Genomic DNA, 20,581 nt, shown 5'->3' with positions numbered 1-20,581 from the left:
GGAGGCCAAGGTGGGCAGATTGCTTAACCCCAGAAGTTCAAGATCAGCCTGGGCAACAAAACCAGACCTTGTCTCTACTAAAAATAAGGCTGCAGTGAGCCAGGATTGCATCTTTGCGCTCCAGCCTGGGTGACACAGTGAGACTCAACAAACAAACAAACAAACAAACACAAAAACCAAACCAGAAAAACGAAAAACCCACCTTTTTTCATTTAAACTTTTCTCTATTTTCTATAATAATTATGTTTTACTTACCTCCGTCCCTCCCCGCTTCTTTTCTTCATTATCATCCTAGACGCCAAGCACATCATAAGAGCTTAAGACACATTAATTGATTGAATCTGGGAAATGATTCAGGCTGTGTTTTTGGCCGTGATTAGAATTATGCCCTTTATCTGGGAAACCTTAGTGTTCTTTTTTTTTCTTTTCTTTTCTTTTGAGACAAAGTCTTGCTCTGTTGCCCAGGCTGGAGTGCAGTGGTGCGATCTCGGCTCACCGCAATCTCTGCCTCCTGGGTTCAAGTGATTCTCCTGCCTCAGCCTCCTGAGTAGAGTAGCTGGGATTACAGGAGTGCACCACCACACCCAGCTAATTTTTGTATTTTTAGTAGAGACGGGGTTTCACCATGTTGGCCAGGCTGGTCTCGAACGACTGACCTCAAGTAATCTGCCCACCTCAGCCTCCCAGAGTGCTGGGATTACAGGTATGAGCCACTGTACCTGGTCACCTGAGAGTTCTTTAGAAGTCTACCCATATGAGGCCAGGCGCGATGGATCATGCCTGTAATCCAGCACTTTGGGAGGCCGAGGCAGGTGGATCACTTGAAGTCAGGAGTTTGAGACCAGCCTGGCAAACATGGTGAAACCCCGTCGCTACTAAAAATACAAAAAAAATTCAGCTGGGTGTGGTGGCAAACGCCTGTAGTTCCAGCTACTCAAGAGGCTGAGCCACGAAAATTGCTTGAACCTAGGAGGCGGAGGTTGCAGTGAGCCGAGGCTGCGCCACTGCACTCCAACCTGGGTGACAGAGTGAGACTCTGTCTGGAAAAAAAAAAAAAAAAAAGACGTCTACCCATATGAGTCACAATGTGTGGCTACTAGGAAGGAAGTATTTAATAGGTACCAGGACTCAGAAGCTTCAGATCTAATAATCCATATGGCCTGTGATCCAGCTGCCTGGGAATAGGCTGTGATGGTTAATTATATGTGTCAACCTGACTGAGCCACAGGGTGCCTACACAGGTGGTTCAACATGATTTCTGGGTATGCATGCCTTCAAGGGTGTTTCTGGGAGACATTAGCCTTTGAATGGGTGGACTGAGCAAAACAGACCTGCCCTCAGCAGTGTGGTTGAGCACCTTGCAATCTGTTGAAGGCCTGAATGTTAGTGTAAACCCTGGAAATTTGAGTCAGGTCTCAGTTAATTTAGAAAGTTTACTTTGCCAAGGTTGAGGAACATGTGCCTGTGACACAGCCTCAGGAAGTCCTGGACACGTGTCCAAGGTGGTCAGTGCACAGTTTGGTTTTATACATTTTAGGGAGACATGAGACATCAATGTATGTAAGAAGCACAGTATGTTTGGCTGGGCGCGGTGGCTCATGCCTGTAATCCCAGCACTTCGGGAGGCTGAGGTGGGCAGATCATGAGGTCAGGAGTTCGAGACCAGCCTGGTCAATATGGTGAAACCCCGTCTCTACTAAATGTACAAAAATTGGCGTGGTGGCGTGTGCCTGTAGTCCCAGCTACTCAGGAGGCTGAGGCAGAAGAATTGCTTGAACTTGGGAGGCAGAGGTTGCAGTGAGCCGAGATTGCACCACTGCACTCTAGCCTGGGTGATAGAGTGAGACTCCATCTCAAAAAAAAAAAAAAAAAGAAAAAAGAAGTACACTGGTTCCATCCAGAAAACTTGAAGCAAGGAGTGGGTTTCTAGGTCATAGGTGAGAGAAAAATGATTGCATTCTTTGAGCTTCTGATAAGCCTTTCCAAAGGAGGCAATCAGAATATGCTTCTCAGTGAGCAAAAGGATGACTTTGAATAGAATGGGAGGCAGATTTGTCTTGAGCGGTTACCAGGAGGATCCCCTGAGTTCCTCCAGCCTGGGCAACAGAGAGAGACCCCATCTCTAATAAATAAATAAGAATGAATTAACTCTGCCTGACTGCACTGAGATGTCCATTTTTTGCCTTCAGTGCTCCTGGTTCTCAGGCCTTCAGACCCGGTCTGGAATCTAGACCACTGGGTTTCCTGGTCTCCAGTTTGCAGACAGCAGACAGTGGGAATTCTCAGCCTGTAAAACCATGTGAGCCAATGTCTTTTTATTTTTATTTTTTTTGAGATGGAGTTTCACTGTTGTTGCCCAGGCTGGAGGGCAATGGCGCAATCTCGGCTCACTGCAACCTCCACCCCCCAGGTTCAAGCGATTCTTCTGCCTCAGCCTCCCGAGTAGCTGGGATTACAGGCGTGCACCACCACACCCAGCTAATTTTTGTATTTTTAGTAGAAATGGGGTTTCACCATGTTGGTCAGGCTGGTCTTGAACTCCTGACCTCAGGTGATCCATCCGCCTTGGCCTCCCAAAGTGCTAGGATTACAGGCATGAACCACAGCGCCTAGCTCTTAAAATATCTTATTGTAGGCTGGGCATGGTGGCTCACACCTATAATCCCAGCACTTTGGGAGCTGAGGCGGGCAGATCACCTGAGGTCAGGAGTTTGAGATCAGCCAGGCTAACGTGACAAAACCCATCTCTACTAAAAAATACAAAAATTAGCTGGCCAGCGTGGTGGTGCAGACCTGTAGTCCCAGCTACTTGGGAGGCTGAGGCACGAGAATCACTGGAACCTGGGAGAGGGGTGGAATTGTAGTGAGCTGAGATCACACTACTGCCCTCCAGCCTGGGCAAGAGAGAGAGACTCTGTCTCAAAACCAAAACAGAAAGCTATCTATCTGTCTAATCTATCTATATCATCTATCATCTATCATGTATCTTATTGTATTGTACTCACCCTTCTTTTATGATATGAGATGGTATGGTGCCTACGGGATGATAAGTGAGGTGATGACGTAGGCATTGTGATACAGCATTAGGCTACTGTTGACCTTCTGTATTCCTGAAATCTGTGTAACCATCCCTTTCTTGCAGTAAATAGCTTGGTGTCCCCATTTAAGGTATCTTTTAAGTCTCTGGATAGGCTCAATGCTTTCTGGTGCAACATATTGCTGTCAATCAGAACACATTTTCTGTTCATGTCTTCCACCAAATTTAATGCTTTTTCCATCTTTTGTTTTGAGACAGGGTCTTTAGCACCCAGGCTGGAGAGCAGTGGCACAATCATGGCTCACTGCAGCCTCCACCTCCTGGGCTAAAGCGATCTTCCCACTTTAGCCTCCTGAATAGCTGGGACTATAGGCACAAGCCACCATGCCCAACTAATTTTTAATTTTTTTGTAGAGATAGGGTCTTACTCTGTTGCCCAGGCTAGTCTTGAACTCCTGGGCTTAAGCGATCCTCCCTCCTTGGCCTCCCAAAGTGCTGGGAGTACACGTGTGAGCCACCACATCCAGTCACCTCTTCCATCTTATCACATACCATGGCTATAACTTGCAGTTTAAAGTACAACAGCAGGCCAGGCATGGTGGTTCACACCTGAAATCCCAGCACTTCGGGAGGCTGAGGTAGGCAGATCACTTGAGGTCAGGAGTTCGAGACCAGCCTGGCCAACATGGCAAAACCCCATCTCTACAAAAAATGCAAAAATTAGCCCGGTGGGCAGCACATGCCTGCAGTCCCAGCTACTCAGGAGGCTGAGGCACGATAATTGCTTGAACCCAGGAGGCAGAGGTTGCAGTGAGCCGAGATTAGGCCATTGCACTCCAGCCTGGGCGACAGATAATCTGTGTCAAAAAAAAAAAAAAAAAAAAAAGCAACGGCAAAACTGGAGCAAAGTTTTCTTCATAATTTTATGGATGCAAAGTTCATTTTTATGTCTATCTCAGCAACCTCAGATGTGACTTTTCTTTTTTTGTTTTTTTTGAGACAGAGTTTTGCTCTTATTGCCCAGGCTGGAGTGCAATGGCATGATCTTGGCTCACTGCAACCTGTGCCTCCCGGGTTCAAGCAATTCTCCTACCTCAGTCTCCCCAGTAGCTGGGATTACAGGCATATGCCACTACACCTGGCTCATTTTGTATTTTTAATACAGACGAGGTTTCTCCATGTTGGTCAGGCTGGTCTTGAACTACCGACCTCAGGTGATCCACCTGCCTCAGCCTCTCAAAGTGCTGGGATTACAGGTGTGAGCCACCGCGCCCAGCCAGATGTGACTTTTGTTTCCTTAAAAGGTTGAGAACTTTAACTTTTCACTTAAAGGAAGCACTTTATGGCCTGAGGCATACCCGACTTGCCACATCACTACTCTTGCACTTTGGGGCCATTATTAAATAAGGGTTTCTTGAACACAAGCATTGTAATACCCCAACAGTTGGTCTGATAACTGAGATGGCTACTAAGTGGTTAACTGGTGGGCAGCATATATAGCGTGGATTTGCTGGGCAAAGGATGATTCGCAGCCCAGGTGAGATGGCAAATGATCTCATCATGCTTCTCAGAACAGCATCAAACTTAAAATGGTTTACTTCGGGAATTTTGTATTTAATATTTTCAGACCTGGGTTGACTGTGGGTAACTGAAACCTAGATGGTATAGCCTACTACACACCTAGGCTACATGCATGGTGTAGCCTATGGCTCCTAGGCTGCAAACCTGTACAGCACGTGACTGAACTGAATACCGTAGGCAACTATCACACAAGGATAAGTATATGTGTATCTAAAAATAGAAAAGGTCGGATAAAAATAGGGTTATAACTCCATGGGGCCACTGTCATAGATGTGGTCCATTGTTGACTGAAATATCACATGGTATGTACCTCTATCTTCTATCAGGTCTGTTTCTCTGGAGAACCCTGACAATACAGGCTGGAAACAAGTAGATAACAGTTTTCTTTCTTTTTTCTTTCTATGTCAGACAGGTAATATGCCGACATTGTACCAATGTTTCAGGATGGCACATCTCACACCTGTGTGTGAACACCTAATCCTCATGCTTATGAACTACATAAGGAGCTGGTAACAGTTTTGTCAGTTCTGTTTTTTTGCCTCATCCCATTTCACCAGTATGGCACTGCAAAAGTGCAGCAACTCATTCAAAAGTTCCTATTTCTACAAATTAAATAAAAACACAATTAAATTTTAGTAGGTGCTAAAACTTGGTTTTGAAATTTTATTAAAAAAATATATTTGCAAACATATAAAATTTAGGATGAAAAACGCTCATTTTAAAACATGTAATAACTTAATATTTGCAAACATACACAGATGGTATAAAATCCATACCATTAAAAATGTTAATGATACAGTATTGCGCTCATGGAACAAAAACCTTGCTGTAATTCCAGAGCTTCTCGTCCCCACATTTCAGGGAGCTGAGAATCTGGTACAATGAAAGTCATGAGAGCCACATGGTCAAAGCAGTAATACAGAATAAAAAACCATTTAGAACACATATTTTAAAAACATGTTTCTTAAGGAATCACACCGATAAAAAGGAAACACAATTCTGCATTTTCCCCACTTTGAAGTGAATGATATTGCATCTTAGCATTTTAAATGAAGGTGTCAAATACAAAACGGAGGGAATCACTGCACACATCTGCTGAATTTGCTGAAAAACAGGCTCCTCGAGGCCCTGGTCCACTCGGAAATGTTCTCAAGCACAGCTGTAAATAAGCCTAGTGTAAGCTGCTTGACTGTGCTCAGATCTTAGCATTTTAGAGACTTGAAAACAGAGATCACTATTGGTTCCAGAAGGTACGCTGAACGCAACTGAAGAAAACCGAAGGGAGGCAAGAAAGAAACACGTGCTCTGCAGCTAATGTGCAGCCAGGATGCAGGATGCGCACCCCATGATTCCTCAGTTCTCCTCACTCACATGGGCTGAGCCCACTCGTGCCTGTGCCACCTCTCATTCCTCTCAGAGTTACAGTATGATGGCTGATTTTGTTTTTTGAGCGGTTAGGCACCTTCAATTTCATGTTGCATTATTAGTAATACAATGGCAGTTAGGGCCTCTACTATGGAAACGAGAAAATTTCAAACTACATTCTTTGGGGGAGGAGAGTAATAAAGCTGCATGGTTTAAAAATTTACCTAGTAGTGGATGATAGGGGTTTATATAATTTCTACAAGAAAACATAAGCCAGGAAAAGAACAAATGCTTGACATGCAAAATCTGGTTAGACATATACTAAACTAAGCTTGTGTGTCCCCCTGTAGATAGGGGCCCAGCTTGACTTCTTTTTTTTTTTTCCTTTGTTTTTGACATCGAGTCTCACTCTGTCACCCAGGCTGGAGTGCAGTCGCTCGTACTTGGCTCACTGCAACCTCTGCCTCCCGGGTTCAAGTGATTCTCCTGCCTCAGCCTCCTGAGTAGCTGGGATTACAGGCGTGCGCCACCACGCCCAGCTAATTTTTGTATTTTTAGTAGAGACAAGGTTTCACCATGTTGGTCAGGCTGGGACTTGGGTTCTTAATAAAATATCACTCTCTGTGATGGCTATATCTAAGCCTCTGAAGGTGAGCTATGGACATATCACATGTGGACAGCATGAAATGCTTCTGACACTGAGAGTCACTTGCAAAACTGGAATTCAAAGTCAAGCAGGCCAAATCTCACACCTTTCGAATCCCGGGAGGGACACAATGAAGAAGAGCTTCTGCCTTAAGGGAACAAGGCTGTCTGGGAGGCGTGAGAGTCCATTAAAAGACAACACATTAACTACAACAAAAAGAAGAGCAGCACCACCCACCAGTGGTGCCGCAGACACACCTCTCCTCCAAGCTCCGGGCTGCTCCTCTTGGAGCCCACACTTAGACCCTGGGGGTGGGGGTGGGCACAAAAATAGAGTGGTCTAAATGCAGGTCTCCTGGGGTTCTGCGAAATCTAGCCAGAAGCATCTCCATCTCGGTGTCCCTTTCGATTCAACTAAGCTTCCAATAAAGACACTGCAGCAATGTAAACATGCAACCTAAGCTAGCATGAGGTTCTAGATAGTAAGCCTGAACTAGGAATAAGGCAACTGAACTGTGACTTTCGGGCCAGGGTCATCCAACTGCAATTATCCAGGCTTGGCCTGGCTTCTCTAGAGATTCATTCTGGCCTGAACTTCCTGGTAATCATGACATGAACTTCTGGCTTCTGAATTTTAAGTAAATGCTTTGAATATACAAATTTGGGAGGTGAAACAGGTTTACCCTTTTCAAATCTTCATGACTTGGGCACTTAAGTTTACTTTCATACTAAGGAAGCCTTATCATAGATTCTCTTTACTGTCTATCATATCCATTCCTAGCATTAAAGGTGAAAATTAATATGATCACAGACTCTCTTTAGGATATTCTCTCTTAACTCTCTCATAATATTACATACTCAAAAGCATAATTTCAATTCAAGAATCCCTTGATTTGTCTGTTCACCAAAGCCCACTGAGACCACATTTGGGGTGCAATCACACCTACTGGTGCGTCCACTTTATGGAAGTCACGTGGGTCCCTGGACACCATCTCTCGGTGTCAGCAACACTCTGTATCCTACTACAGCTTTCTCGTTCCCAGATGATGCATAAGCAATTCATTTTTGGTTGCTTAATTTACACACTATCTGTGAAAACAAACTATTCATAATTGAGCATGAAAACTTATAAGCTTCCCTGAATTCTGCACAATTCACACATAATTAGGTAGACAGCAATAGAAGACACTAAAATGAGAAGCAGAAACCCTGTCCAGGAAGCATGTTTAGATCAACAAAAGCCAATCATTCTTTATGCTAAAAACTAAGACCAAACTAAAACAAGTATGTAATTCACAAGTAATCTTCTAGAATTTCAGCTAGAAAAAAATAATCTATGGACTTATGATTGAGTTACCATTAAAGCTTAAATGATTGTTCCCAAGGAACCATCATATCTGTCAGCATTATTCACAGCTAATCCTTATACTAGCTGGTTGAGCCAATTGGGTTTTTACCCCATCATTAAATAGTGCTCATAAAAAGTAAGCAGTGCATCTTAATTGGTTAAATACTACAAAATGACCTGTATCATAGAAACGAAGACACTTTCATTCAAAGAATATCTTAAAATTACTATTGCTGAAATAAATCAAAATCTACATTAAAATATTACTAAACACCATTACATGCTATAAAAGAATAAATAGAAATCATGGCAGATCAATAGCAGCATAACAAAGCTTCTTTACATATTTTCACACTTTGGGCTGGGAAAGTACTCACAGCCTAGGAATACATTGGTAGAGTTCGGAATCACATTTTCTTTTAACTCCATAGTTCTACAACAAAATAAGGGCAGTGTGAATAACAGCTCCCTTTTCTGCATAGCTTTAAAACTATTCTCAGTACACTCAAGGAAAGGAACCAGGATGGCTTTGTCAGATTGGTCCACAGGTCCTTTTGTCAAAGTGTTAAGGAAAACAATCAACAATGACAGAAAAGGAAAATAAGGCTGTGCTTCACACACAAACTTAGCATTTTCAGAACCACTGGAGAGTTCAACCTAAAATGAAGATCTGATAGGATGTGGGCATTCCCAGTCCCAGCCTTCCTTCAAAGGTGTGACATGCCTGTGTCAGAGCCTGACAGCGCCCTATTCAAACGGTAATGCTGCACTGGGGGCCTGCTGCGGGGCAGGACTGGGGCACTTAAAAACAAAACGCTATTAAGAAATTTCACAACTTTTAAGGCCCAAACGGGGCATTCATATAAAATATATTTCACTTGAGGAAATAATTCCCAATTTGCCGCCTTAAATTCTGGTCCTAAAAGCTCGAAGCTACTTTGCAGAGCTGCCTTCTACTCTGTTTAGAACTTGACTGTCAGCCCAAAGCCTGTTTCTATGGGGTAGGCTGGGACAAGCGGTGGGGGCCAGGCTGAACTTCTGCTGTGAGGCTGGTGACTACTCCTCTGTAAGTCCTTGAAAGTGAAAGCGAGCTGAGAATCAGATTCCTTATTCCACAGCCTTGCTCCTAGCTGATGAAAACACCCATATAACTTAACACAATGATTTTTTTTTTTTTTGTCAAAACAAAGGTCTGCTGGTGATGCTTCACAGTGAAACCTCCATTATCACTGAGAATGTCACTTGGAAAACATTCTTAAGAAATGAGTCTCTTTCTCATAGGCTCAATTTCAGGATTCTCAAACTCGATGTTCTGCTCAGAAGTTTCCATGATGAAGCCTATTTGTCTCTGAGGTTAGCACTCTGCCTTTAGACTTACTCTGCTCCAGTCATAGGTTGTTGTTGTCTTTGTTCTTGGTCAGCACCTGCAAGTAGACTTCATGAAGTGTACTGAGGAAGCTGGAATCATTCTAGAAGAGATGGGAAAGGTTAAGGATACGAATGCCACATTTACCTCAACAGATTTTACTTCCTTGGTAACAGTTTAGGAAAAAAAATTGTATAAATGATTTGTATAACTGATAATCCCACTATCCAGAGACAATCATGATTAATATATTGAGTTCACGCAGATATTTCTCCACCAGGACGGTGTGCTTGAAAAAAGAGAAACAGTACTCCCAGTCTGTTTTTTTTTTTTGCCCGCCCCGGTCTCTCAAAGTGCTGGGATTACAGGTGTGAGCCACTTTGCCCGGCCTCCAGCTAGTCTTTTGAATTTACTTTATGAGCTGATTCTGTAGGAGGAATGTATACAATTTATTTTATTAAGTAATGAAAAATCAAACATAAAATTGGTATCCTACATACCTTTATGAGATGTATTAATGTATCCTGGAGCTGAGACTTGCTGAGAATAATGGAAGGCTTTCTCTGACTTTCTGGCGTTCCAATAGTTAGAGGAGAAGGAGAGCTGGCTTTCCTCTCAAGATCTGAAGACCTTGTAACTGTCTGCTGGAAAACACTTGGGGCCAGCAGGACTGAAGACACTGCAGTGGTCGTTGCAGTAACCAGTGGGGCGCCTGCAACCTGGAGAGGAACAATGGTCATTTTGTACCAAAGTGCAGAAGCCAGTAGCCAGGCCCAGAATAGGGACCATGTGGAAACAGGCACAAGCAGCAGAAGAGTGAAGCCCAGAGACAGATTATTTTGGGCTCAAGTAAACATTCAGTAGGAGCATTTGAACATCTAGCATCTGGTTATAAACTTCCGTTAGCTAAAGGATGACGAGCCCATTTATATAAGAACGTCCTAGAATCATCACGGGAAGCCAAGTCCAACTGCCACAGAAGGTAAGAGAAGTAACAGTATAGAATGCACAGTTAGAAAAATCCTATGATAAATTCAAAATGTAAAGGCTTTTTGGGAGGGGAGTTGGGGAAATGACTGGAAGAGGACATGAGGGAACTTTCTGGAGTGACAGAATGTTACATATTGATTGGGTTGCCCAAGGGATAATACATACATGTGTCAAAAACTCATTTAAAAATCTGTATTGTTTGGCTGGGCGCAGTGGCTCATGCCTGTAATCCCAGCACTTTGGGAGGCCAAGGTGGGGTTCGAGACCAGCCTGGCCAACATGGTGAAACCCCATCTGTACTAAAAATACAAAAATTAGCCAGGCATGGTGGCCTGTGCCTGTAATCCCAGCTACTCGGGAGGCTGAGGCATGAGAATCACTTGAACCCAGGAGGTGGAGGCTGCAGTGAGCCAGGACCGCACCTACTGCACTCTAGCCTGGGTGAAAGAGCAAGACTCTGTCTCCAAAAATAAAAAAGAAATAAAAAATACGCTTTTTTAATTTTTTTTACTTTTAAGGCAGGGTCTCACTCTGTCACCCAGGTGGGAGTGCAGTGGTGCAGTCACCACTCACTGCAGCTTCAACTTCCTGGGCTCAAGCAATCCTCCCCTCATTTTTGATTTTTTGGTAAGAGACGAGGTCTCACTGTTGCCCAGGCTGGTCTTGAACTCCTGGGCTTAAGTGATCCTTCCACCTAGGCCTCCCAAAGTGCTGGGATTACAGGTGTGAACCACCATGCCTGGACTCTGAGAATCTGCATTTCAGTGTATATAAATCACACTGCAATAAAAAAGAATTTAAAAATCCAGTTATGACCAGGAGCGGTGGCTAATGCCTGTAATCCTAGCACTTTGGGAGGCCTATGTGGGAGGATCACTTGAGGTCAGGAGTTCAAGACCAGCCTGGCCAACATGGTGAAACCCCGTCTCTACTAAAAAGACAAAAACATAGTAGAGTGTGGTGATGGGTGCCTGTAATCCCAGCTACCTGGGACGCTGAAGCAGAAGAATCATTTGAACCTAGAAGGTAGAGGTTGCAGTGAGCTGCACTCTGGGCAGCAAAGCAAGACTCCGTTTCCAAAACAAAACAAAACAAAAGAAATCCAAATCCAGTTATGTTCAATCTATTTTTTTACACCATTATAGAAAGCAATGAGAAAATGTCTTAAAAATAAAGCTAACATCTACCTCTCTCCTCCATTTAGATGTGCTTCTAGGCTAATTCCAGCTAATTATCTGAATATGTTAAACCAGTAATCATCAGTATTTTCAGTATTCTCAGATCTAATACAATCAACAGAGATCTACATTTCTTTCTCTTACATGTCACTTCCTCATTTACAAAGAGCACAGAGCTGGCCACAGTTTCAAGGGTATGGTTTTTGGCATCTGAGCTATTTACGCTTTATTTATTTTTGGTGCAAAAGCAGGCTGAGAGCTCCTGCAGATAGATCACCATGCAGAAGGACAAGACACACAGAAAAGAGGCTCGTTTCCAAGAACAGTCAGGAGCTGGCTCCCATTTAAACTCCAAGATATAAGACCAGTCAGAAGCTGGTTCCCATTTAAACTCCAAGACTCAAGGAGGGTACAAAGGCTCAAAGGAAAACAGAAATGACTTTAGGGAGCTAAAAAAAACCTGTGTGCATTGCAAGGTTAGTGGGTGATGGAGAGTAGGGACAACAAAAAACGAAGCAAGGGAGGACAAACGGGACAGAACACACAGGCCTGGGAGGCTTTGTTCTCAGAGCAATGGGAAATGAGAGGACTGTAGCAGGATAGTGGCTCTGCCACCTGTGACATCACAGCTCCTCCAGGGCAGTATTTCCTACTTATAAGCCAGGTTACCACACTCTTAGCAGTCACCCGTTCACAAATACCGAGTAAGGGCCCATCCTGCCCTCTACACACACAGTCAGGGAAGATACCCATGCAGATGCCTCAAGATCCACAGAGGCCACAGTAATGGACTCTGCCAGGACGGGGGTGGGAGGTGCCTGGCCTAGGAAAGACATCTAAGATGGGCTGGGCGCCACAGCTAACTCTTTTCACTAAGCTGACAACCTTTTACTTCACATCCAGCAGAAGAACTTAAAAATACATAATGTGTCCTTTAGAAAGAGGGAGTCCTGGCTGGTCCAAAGGTAGTGAGTTAGCTCAACTGATTGTTCATAGTCAATTACAGATCAAATTCCTTGTTCTACTCTTTCTACCTTCTCACTATAGCACCAGACTAGTCTTAAAAAAAAAAAAAAAGAAAAGAAGAAAAAGCAAGTCCTTACCGGGATGGCACTGGGTAACACCTTAGGCTGGACAAATACTTCAGGATCCTGGTTCTGCTGCATAGACTGAAATGTTTATGAAGAGAAGATAGATGGATATAAGAAGTTTCAATTGATTTCCTAGTCTTAATTGAAGAAGACTTTCCCAGTGGAAAATCTAGGTTAGTAATAGAAAATGGTTCAGTTATTAACTAGTTCCTAGATTCCCAAGGGAAGAGTCTGACAGAATCTTGCAACTATGCAGCCAACGATTCAACTGCATGAGAGCTCTGCGACAGCCTCTCTTCTTTAGTTCCGGAGGGACGGGGTGTGTGCAGAGCCTTTCAGGTACCTTTAAAGAAAAGCCTGAGACTTGTATCCCTTCTAAGAGACAGGGACAGCCCAGGAATATACATAATGTTTAAGTTTTGTGGGTATATAGGTATATATATTTATGAGGTATATGAATTTTTTTTTTTTTTTTTTTTTTTTTTTTTAGGAATTTTTGCTCTGTCGCCCAGGCTGAAGTGCAGTGGCTGGATCTCAGCTCACTGCAAGCTCCGCCTCCCGGGTTTACGCCATTCTCTTGCCTCAGCCTCCCAAGTAGCTGGGACTACAGGCGCCCGCCACCTCGCCCGGCTAGTTTTTTGTATTTTTTAGTAGAGACGGGGTTTTACCGGGTTAGCCAGGATGGTCTCGATCTCCTGACCTCGTGATCCACCCGTCTCAGCCTCCCAAAGTGCTAGGATTACAGGCTTGAGCCACCGCGCCCGGCTGAAATGTTTTAATATAGGCATGCAATGCATAATAATCACATCATGGAAAATGGGGTATCCATCCCCTCACGAATTTTTCCTTTGTGTTACAATCTAATTATACTCTTTTCATTATTTTAAAATATATACTTAAATTATTATTGACTATAATCACCCTGTTGTGTTATTAAATACTAGGTCTTATTCATTCTATTTTTTTTTTAATGCATTCACCATCCTCACCTCCCCCTACCTTCCTAGCCTCTGGTAACCATCCTTCTATTCTCTATCTCCATGAGTTCAAATAAAGTGAGAACATGTGATGTCTGTCCTTCAGCCTGGGCATATTTTTGCTGTTGAGTCTGTAGAGATAGAGATGAGAGATCTAGGCAGCATGGCACCTCTTGATAAGGTGATGTAAATGTGGACAGTTGAAAAAAATCAGCTTTATTTGACCTCATACCTTCAAGTCTAGGATGCTCTTATGGCACCTCTAGGGTACTTGGCACAAGGTAGGCACTCTAGGAGAGTGCTGTGGGAGATAGGAAGGGAGTTAAGCTTTGGAATAATTTGGTCCTGAGTCAAATGAGGACTCCTGGAAATGCTGGGCAAAAGCAAAACAAACATACAACCTCTGCTAAAGTGCATATCCAGATAGGAAAATAAATTACTTGGTTGTTCATGATAGGGCTTCTTACCTCAGCTGTCTCCTAGCCCGACATACTTTAAAGGGACAACTCTTCAAAACTGTCGGTGTCATGACAGTTAAAACCAAGGTCTGTAGTTTCATCCCATCCAGTTACAGTTACCCACCATGCCCACCCCCACCCTCCTGCCATTACCTGAAGGGGAGCAAGCACCATGTTGCTCAGGGAGGCTGAGGCTGCCGCTCTTGCTGCTGCTGTCTTAGAGGGAGGCTCTATGAAGCTCTCAGGTGTGGCCAGCTGACCAGCTGCTGGAGAAAAGCTGGCTACCATTGCACCTTTCCCAAGTGGTTGTGTCTGTATTTGGTCATGCTGTGGGGTCAACCTGAGTTTCTGGAGAAGATCAACGCTTGGGAGGGATGTGCCAGCTGTGTTCGTCACGTTCAATGGGGCCCGGAAGGGGCTCTGGCTGGCAATCAGACCGGCATGGCTTAGCTCAGGGACTGGCTGATTCAGGAGTGGAGACCTCTGTCTAGGTGTGGTCTTCACCGCCTGCATCATGGTGCTGTTTCGAGGTAAGCTGGGGGGAACCTGTGTAGTAGGAGCTTCGGATGGCAGAGTGGGACTGAGAACGGGACTCAACGGGATTGTGTAGGTTGGGGCATGCTTTTCATTGGACTGTGTGATGGAGGCTGGAGTGATTAGCACCGGGGTGGTGATTTCAGGCTGGACTGAGTGGTGGGCAGCAGAAGGGACACCCAGGGTTTCTGATTGAGGGGCTCCTCCTGACTGCTCAAAGGGAAATGGTAGGAATGAATTGGGCTCTTTCTGGGAGGCATCTCCTGGCAACCTCTCCACTTCTTCTGAATCCAGACCCACAACTGCTGGCTGTTCCTTTGGCAAAGAGGTTCCAAATAACTCTTCTACTGTCAGATGCTTGTGTCCAGATGGAGCAGACTGAAAAACAATGAAACCACCCAGTGAAAGAGGTCTCTTATAAAACAGCATAACCAAACTTCTTTTCCAGAAGTCAAAGATTGTGCAGAATCAAGGATGGATGGAGTATAAAAATAAGGAATGGAAAAAACTGAAGATGTACTAAGGATTAAGGCCCAAGTTCATCCAGTGTCCCCAGGTTGGTGGACGGAAATTTGCATTGGTAATATAATTCACATTTTTAGGGTCTCTGGGAGGCAGGATCAGAATTCACTGTTCTTTTTCTTGGCAAAGCTGACTGTGCCCAATTGTCTCATGTCAGCAACACATAGGGAAATACTAGAGGAGACACAGGGACCGAATGCTGATCAGGTGATTCCACCTTTCACTATTCTCAATGAAACGCTAGGCATTGGACCTCCGTAAATTAGAAAACAAACCCAGCCATTTAACAGTGGGCCATTACCCTCCTTATTCCCTAGCCACAGAATTCTTAAGAAAAAGCAAAGCATTTAAGCCTGACAATTTAAAATGTATATATATTTTAGTAAGTTGGCTTACTGACACCGTAACCACTCAAAGGAAAACCTTTTGTGCTTTCCTGTGCTTGTAAGCAGTATTTCCACAGTCAATAACCTTTATTTCCTGAGTGCTCACAGGGTGCCAGGTCTTGCTCTAACCTGGGCTCAAGGGACGCAGTAAGGGAGGAACAACAGCTCCCACAGAGCTTACATTTTAGTGGGAGACACACCTAAGTACTTTGAAAACACAGGCAGCCTCAACTTTTTATGCCTAAAATGACTGAATTAGTTGTTTAGATCTGTTTATACTGAAAAAATTAGTTCATTGAAACACGATTCTCAAGGCTTCAGAAAATCTGTAAGGCCCCAAAGTACACTGCAAATTAGTATACTATTGATAAAACTATGGTATGATCACATTTCTACAGGAAAACAAACCCAATTTTGTCCAGGCAAATGTTTGTTTCATCCATTTGATAAAAATTCTTGAATTTATCAGGTGCCAGGCATTGTGCTGTCACTGTGATGTGAAAAAAGAGGCCAGGACAACTGGTAAGGCCCGCCTCCCAGCCCCCCCTGCGCCCCACACTAGGCAGAATTGCAGAGTTGAGTGGGAGGGAGGGTGCTAGGAAGAGTGAAACTGGGGAGGGATGTGGTGAGCTGGCTGGGGAGCACAGCCACTGAGGCAGCCACACGTGCTTCAGCACAGCTGGGTCAGAGGCTGGGTGGGAGGGTGACAGGGAAAGAGAGAAGCAGTGGGCAGACTGCAGAGTATCTGAGCCATGTTAGAGGATCTGGACTTTATCCACAGGACAATGGCGACATGTTCAGGGGATGAGCCATCAGGCTTTATATTTTAGGAGGTGCACTTGGTTGGCCACATAAAGGACAAATTGTAGGGGTGAGACTGAGGAGTCTGGACTAAGTAAGATACTGGCAGAGAAGAGGATGAGAACTGGAGTTGGAATGGAAGGAGTTGGTGGCTGGCCAGGTAGGAGCAAGGAGCCGAGAGGACACCCTGGTATCTGGGTATTGGGTGGTGGTATCACTGCCTGGGCAGGCCAGCCCAGGAAGAGTCCCTAGGGTTAGGGAGAGGGGGAAGCTGAAGTTAGTTGTGAACATGTCTGGAGGTCTGTGTGGAACCTCTAGAACCTGGAGGTACTGACTTAGAACACAAAATGGTAATGTTATTTTGTGTTATTAAAACACAAAAATGGTAATACAAGTCAAGGGAGCAAAGGCATCCCCTCAGGAGGTTGTAGCGACACAGCTGTGATGTCCTATCAACCACCCAGAGGCAGGGCCTGGAGCCAACCACTGCTGCCTGGCTCTGCTCCTTTCCAGCTGTGTGGCCTGAGGAGTGCTGTCCACTTCTCTGAGTCTCAGGCCTCTATAAAGTAGGGAGGGCTGGTAGAGGCTGACATGTATGGAACCCAGTGCGTGTTTAATGTCAGCACCCCAAACAACATGGAGAGCAAGTTTGCCAAGGCAGGGGTTCTCTTTCTCATGTATTCCTAATCCTTGCCTTTCTTGCTCTTGGACTTGCCTACCCAAGTAATGGCACCGCTACCCAGGACTACAGACCCCATCAGTACATAGCAGACACTCAACAGTGCTCTCTCCCAAAGTTCTTTCAGGGAGTAGGGGGAAGTCAGTTTGAGGAGAGAGGGAGCTTAAGGCAAGAGATCCCGTGTCAGGAGGGGCTCATGTCAGACAACAGGGAAAGAGGGCCAGCAGCGATGAGCATGCACACAAGTTTGCATGTGAAGGACAGAAAGTTAAGGGAGTGCCATTCTGTCTTCTCTCCCTGGTATGAGGACAGCATCATCTGCTAGGTGAGAGGGACAGGGCAGGTCTGAAAAAATGTAGTCAGTAAAAAGTAACTGTTGTGGAGGAAGAGGCAAGAACCTCCCACAGTTGAAAAAAAGTTGTAGCTTCATACCAAACCATTTCACCTTAGAAAATATTCAATAAAGAAATTCCACCAATCTCACTTCAAATATAAGGCAGCATCAATATCTAATTTTAAACTGTGGATACAAAAAAGTACTAAAGATCTTATATGGTTCAATTTCTTCATATTTTTACTTCTGAAAAAAACTGTAGAGTTTAGGGTCTAAAAAAAAAGACACCTCAGCTGTTAACTGGGAAAATTACATAATCTTTCTTTTTCTTTCTCTTTTTTTGAGACAGGGTCTCATTCAGTCAGACTGGAATGCAGTGGTGTGATCACAGCTTATGCAGCCTCAACCTCCCAGACTCAAACAATCCTTTCATGTAGCTGGGACCACAGGTGCATGCCACCATGCTCAGTTTATTTTTACATTTTTTGTAGTGAGCCATTGAGCCCAGCATAATCTTTCTAATTTAGTTCCTTATCTGAAAAGCAAGGACATTCTGACAATGATCTCAGAGCACTGTTGTGAAAATTAAATTCTCAATATAACGTCTGGTGCCCAAAAAGCATTAAATTGAAGTTGGCTTAAACTGTAATCACATAAACACCGTGTGGTCTTTCTTTTTTGAGACGTAGTCTTGCCCTATCGCCCAGGCTGGAGTGTAGAGGCGTGACCTCGGCTCACTGTAACCTCGCCTCCCAGGTTCAAGCAATTCTCATGCCTTAGCCTCCTGAGTAGCTGGGATTACAGGCACGCACCACCACATCCAGCTAATTTTTGTATTTTTAGTAGAGACGGGTTTAACCATGTTGCCCAGGCTGGTCTCGCACTTCTTCTGACCTCAGGTGATCTGCGTGCCTCGGCCTCCCAAAGTGCTGGGATTACAGGCGTGAGCCACCATGCCCAGCCCACCATGTGGTCTTAATAGCAAGCATGGAGTACCAAACAAAAATTCATTAAATGCTCCTAGAATATTATACCCCACAATGCAAGACAACAACAACAAAACACCTGGTAAGATGACCAAGGCTAGGCCATTATAAACCTCCTGGTCACTCCCGATGCAAAGAATCATCAAGGACACAGCTGTTTGTTTAAAACTCCCTGGTAATATTTCAAACCCATTCCATCTAGGTCAAAATAGACAACAAATTCTCCCCTGGGACAGACTTCTCTGTCCAGGCCACATAGCTGCAGACATGTGCACCAGTTCCATTTACTACACTGAACATTCTTAGTCACTTGTGAATTCCTGGCATCATAAATGTCTACCGACAGCACAATAGACATTTATCTCCCTATTTTAAAAAACTGTATTAAAATATACATAAAACTTACCATTTTAACCATATTTAAGTGTAAAATTCAGTGGCATTTAGTACATTCACATTGTTGTTTTTAAGGTTCATCCATGTTCTAACATGTATCAGAATTTCATTTCTTTTTTATGGCCAAATAATGTTCCATTGCATGTATATATGACACTTATTTATCCATGCTTCCACTAACGGACACTGGAGTTCTTGAGATGTTTCCACCTTCTAGCTAGTGCAAATACTGCTGCTGTAAACACTGGTGTGGAAGTATCTGAATGCCTGTTTTCAATTCTTTTGGGTATATACCCAGGAGCAGAAGTGCTGGGTCATATAGTAATTCTAAGTTTAACTTTTTGAGGAACCACCCAACTGTTTTTTCCCTAGTGCCTGAACCATTTCACATTATCACCGGCAATCCAACAGGGTGGCCAGTATACAGCAGTATATGAGGTAACAGAGTATATGGAGTATTTTCCACATACTCTCCAACACTTGTGATGTTCTGTTTTAATGATACTAGCCATCCTAATGGGTATGAAGTGATACCTCAATGTGGTTTGAATTTGCATGTCCCTATTAACTAATGATGTGGAGCATCTTTTCATGTGCTTATTGGCCATCTGTATATCTTATATGGAGATTCCTATTAAAATCTTTTACCCAGTTTTGAATTGGGCTAATTCCTTTTTATATACATTATATGTTTAGAAAACAAATGGGTCAAGTTTCTTAGCAAAAAAGTACTGGAAAACAACACTAATTTTTTTTTTTTTAATTTTTGAGATGGAGTCTCACTGTCACGCAGGCTGGAGTGCAGTGGTGTGATCTTGGTTCACTGCAACCTCCACCTCCTGGGTTCAAGCAATCCTCCTGCCTCAGCCTCCCGAGTAGCTGGGATTGCAGTCACGCACCATGACACTCGGTTAATTTTTGTATTTTTAGTAGAGATGGCGTATCACCATGTTAGCCAGGCTGTTCCTGAACTCCTAACCTCAGGTGATCGGTCTGTCTCGGCCCCCAAAGTGCTGGGCTTACAGCCAACGTGCCTGGCCAACAACACTAATTCTTATTAATGCAAAGTAAATGGATCATAACTACTCCATCTATTATAGAATGTGTATGTAGACACACAAACCAATATTTAAACTACTTTGGAAAACAGAGATCAGACTGGGTCTATGTTGCAGAAATTTAAGAAAAGAAACAATCATGGAGAAACCTCATCACAAAATACACCTGAGGCATAATCCAGACAGCAACTTTTACTTGTCTAGTGAAACATAAATTAACTTTGAACAGCCAAAAATCTACTTTAAGTCAGGCAGAGCGCCTCATGCCTATAATCTCAGCACTTTGGCAGGCCTAGGCGGAAGCACTGTTTGAAGCTAGGAGTTTAAGATCAGCCTGGTCAACACACTGAGCCCCTGACTCTACAAAAAATTTAAAAAGTAGCTGCACAAGGTGGTGTGCACCTGTGGTCCTGGCTGCTTGGGAGGCTGAGGCAGGAGGACCGTTTAAGCCCAGGAGTTTTGAGGTTACAGTGAGCTATGCTCACGCCACTGCATTTGAGCCTGGGCAACAGAGTGAGACGTCGTCTATACAGACAAACAAACACAAACATACCTACTTTATATTAAAATATGAAACCACCATATGGCAGAACGCTGAACCCTGACTTTAAAAGGAGCAGAAAATTTCCAGATTGCCGGGCGCGGTGGCTCAAGCCTGTAATCCCAGCACTTTGGGAGGCCAAGACAGGCGGATCACAAGGTCAGGAGATCGAGACCATGCTGGCTAACACAGTGAAACCCCGTCTCTACTAAAAAATACAAAAAACTAGCTGGAAGAGGTGGCAGGCGCCTGTAGTCCCAGCTACTCGGGAGGCTGAGGCAGGAGAATGGCGTGAACCCGGGAGGTGG

At 44.1% G+C, this 20,581-nt stretch overlaps 1 protein-coding gene across 1 annotated transcript in view; it reads right to left on the bottom strand.

Annotated features, from left to right (window-relative positions):
- Positions 1-5,253: 5,253 nt before the first annotated feature.
- The window catches only part of DCP1A (decapping mRNA 1A), a 58,251-nt gene continuing 42,923 nt past the window's right edge, over positions 5,254-20,581 (bottom strand). The window contains exons 7-10 of the mRNA XM_017851893.1: positions 14,190-14,948; positions 12,614-12,679; positions 9,843-10,061; positions 5,254-9,445 (exon numbers count right to left, since the gene is read on the bottom strand). Coding sequence (XP_017707382.1) covers positions 9,365-9,445; positions 9,843-10,061; positions 12,614-12,679; positions 14,190-14,948 — 1,125 coding nt within the window. The 3' untranslated portion in view covers positions 5,254-9,364. The remainder of the gene's footprint in view (positions 9,446-9,842; positions 10,062-12,613; positions 12,680-14,189; positions 14,949-20,581) is intronic.

This window comes from Rhinopithecus bieti, unplaced genomic scaffold, assembly GCF_001698545.2.
Source record: "Rhinopithecus bieti isolate Rb0 unplaced genomic scaffold, ASM169854v2 scaffold_33647, whole genome shotgun sequence".
Lineage (NCBI taxonomy): Eukaryota > Metazoa > Chordata > Mammalia > Primates > Cercopithecidae > Rhinopithecus > Rhinopithecus bieti.
This window is presented reverse-complemented; position numbering and strand designations above follow the sequence as displayed.